General features: G+C 34.7%; 1 protein-coding gene across 4 annotated transcripts in view; it reads right to left on the reverse strand.

The window, feature by feature from the left end:
• Window positions 1-714: 714 nt before the first annotated feature.
• Window positions 715-1,622, reverse strand: part of LOC128741441 (liprin-alpha-1) — a 1,114,069-nt gene continuing 1,113,161 nt past the window's right edge. For all 4 annotated transcript variants that reach the window (XM_053837258.1, XM_053837259.1, XM_053837257.1 and 1 more), the window contains one exon: window positions 715-1,021. In XM_053837258.1, the coding sequence (XP_053693233.1) occupies window positions 935-1,021 (87 nt within the window). In that variant the 3' untranslated portion in view covers window positions 715-934. The remainder of the gene's footprint in view (window positions 1,022-1,622) is intronic.

Below are 1,622 nucleotides of genomic sequence, written 5' to 3' on the forward strand. Positions count from 1 at the left end.
TAATGCATTTAGTTAATTGCATTAAAACGAGCCGTAAGTGTTGATAAACGGCTTGTACTTGACTTCTTATTTTGCTTTTCTACGGCCGCTATTCGTGTCCTCTTTCATCTAATGGATGCCGTCTTTTTCTACCCTATTGGTAATGCAGGACAAGTAGCTATGATGTGAGAGGGAATATCACCAAGATTTAAATACGCCTAATTTCAACTCACTCAATCACGTCCGCTATGGTTTAGATAGCAAAGCTGCAGGGAAACGAATGGGTTTGCATGACTAACTCCCGGTTCGAGCCCTGTCTAGGTGGTAACATTATTCAGCATTTCAAAAAATGGTTCTTGTTTATCCTGCTCCCCTTGAGATGCAGCAAAAAATCGCTTGCTTTTTTAGTTTTTTAAATCCTGACCGAATCTATTTTTATTTTCCAAGCAAGCAAACGATATGCCGTCGATACTTTCTCGATACGTCGATAATGTAGACAAAATGACATTTCGACTGATAATGTTTATTGGATGCTTGTGGCGTAGCATTTTAATAACCCGCTATTTCGCCTTTTTAGCATTATGTGAGTTCTACAGAAGTACATAAAGAAAAATAAGCTTTTAATCATAGTTCTGTATGCTTATACAATGTTGTCAAAGGACTAGTGTCTAGTGCTAACTGGTTACTTGGGTTGAAACGGATTACATGATTAAATTAGTTTTTTATTTGCTGCATTGTATACTTATTTAAATGGAATATTTACATAAATCATCGTTTTTATTACACTACCATTTTACGCACAATTGTCTAGTGGGTATGAAATTTCCAAAAGAATCTAAGACAACTATTTTCATAGCGCAATTCAATGCGCACTATTACTTATAATAAGCGTTACAATTTATTTATTGCAATGTAAATTCACTAATTATTGTAGACTAGAAACATTTTCATTTTGTCAAGACTTCAATTGGTCGTTGTCTAACCGTCTGTCCGATGCTGTTTCGAGTAACGTTTTGAACTCTGTTTCCAAGGTTTGTCTGGCCTGTGAACGAAAACAATAAAAGAATAACGATTAAAAAACAATGTATACTATGCTACATACGTAACGTTTATCAAAGTAGTAACGTTGTATACTTCAATCCTGTTATTTATTTAATGTTTACTAGCTGAAACTGTGCTTTACATAAATCCTGGGAGCTACCCCTCGAAGATGCCTCCGTCTTGCCCTGAATCATCTAGTGTTACTATAGGTAGTTTCTGGTGGTCTTATTATTGACTAATGGCACCAGGAATTAATTTTTAAGTTACGCAAAAATTTCTGTTTAATTTGTATGAGACCACCCGCACTACCACAGGGGTGAAGGGTCTCAAACCATCATAAAATAAATTTATGCCTCTAAAATTCCCCACATGTCAAATTTGGTTCCATTTTTTTTATTTTTACCTTTATTATACAATAAAATCCGATTTAATCCACCTATTGGTGAAAGGAACCTTTGTTATACCATCTCATTTGTCATTTGAGTTTAGAATTCGACACGCCTACGGAACATAATTCAGCTTTTTGATAACACTATGGTAGGTACACTATCATCAATACATACGCATGTCTATGTAATATACTGGTTATATTATACAAATAT

This window comes from Sabethes cyaneus, chromosome 3 (genome assembly GCF_943734655.1).
Source record: "Sabethes cyaneus chromosome 3, idSabCyanKW18_F2, whole genome shotgun sequence".
NCBI classification, from domain to species: Eukaryota; Metazoa; Arthropoda; class Insecta; order Diptera; family Culicidae; genus Sabethes; species Sabethes cyaneus.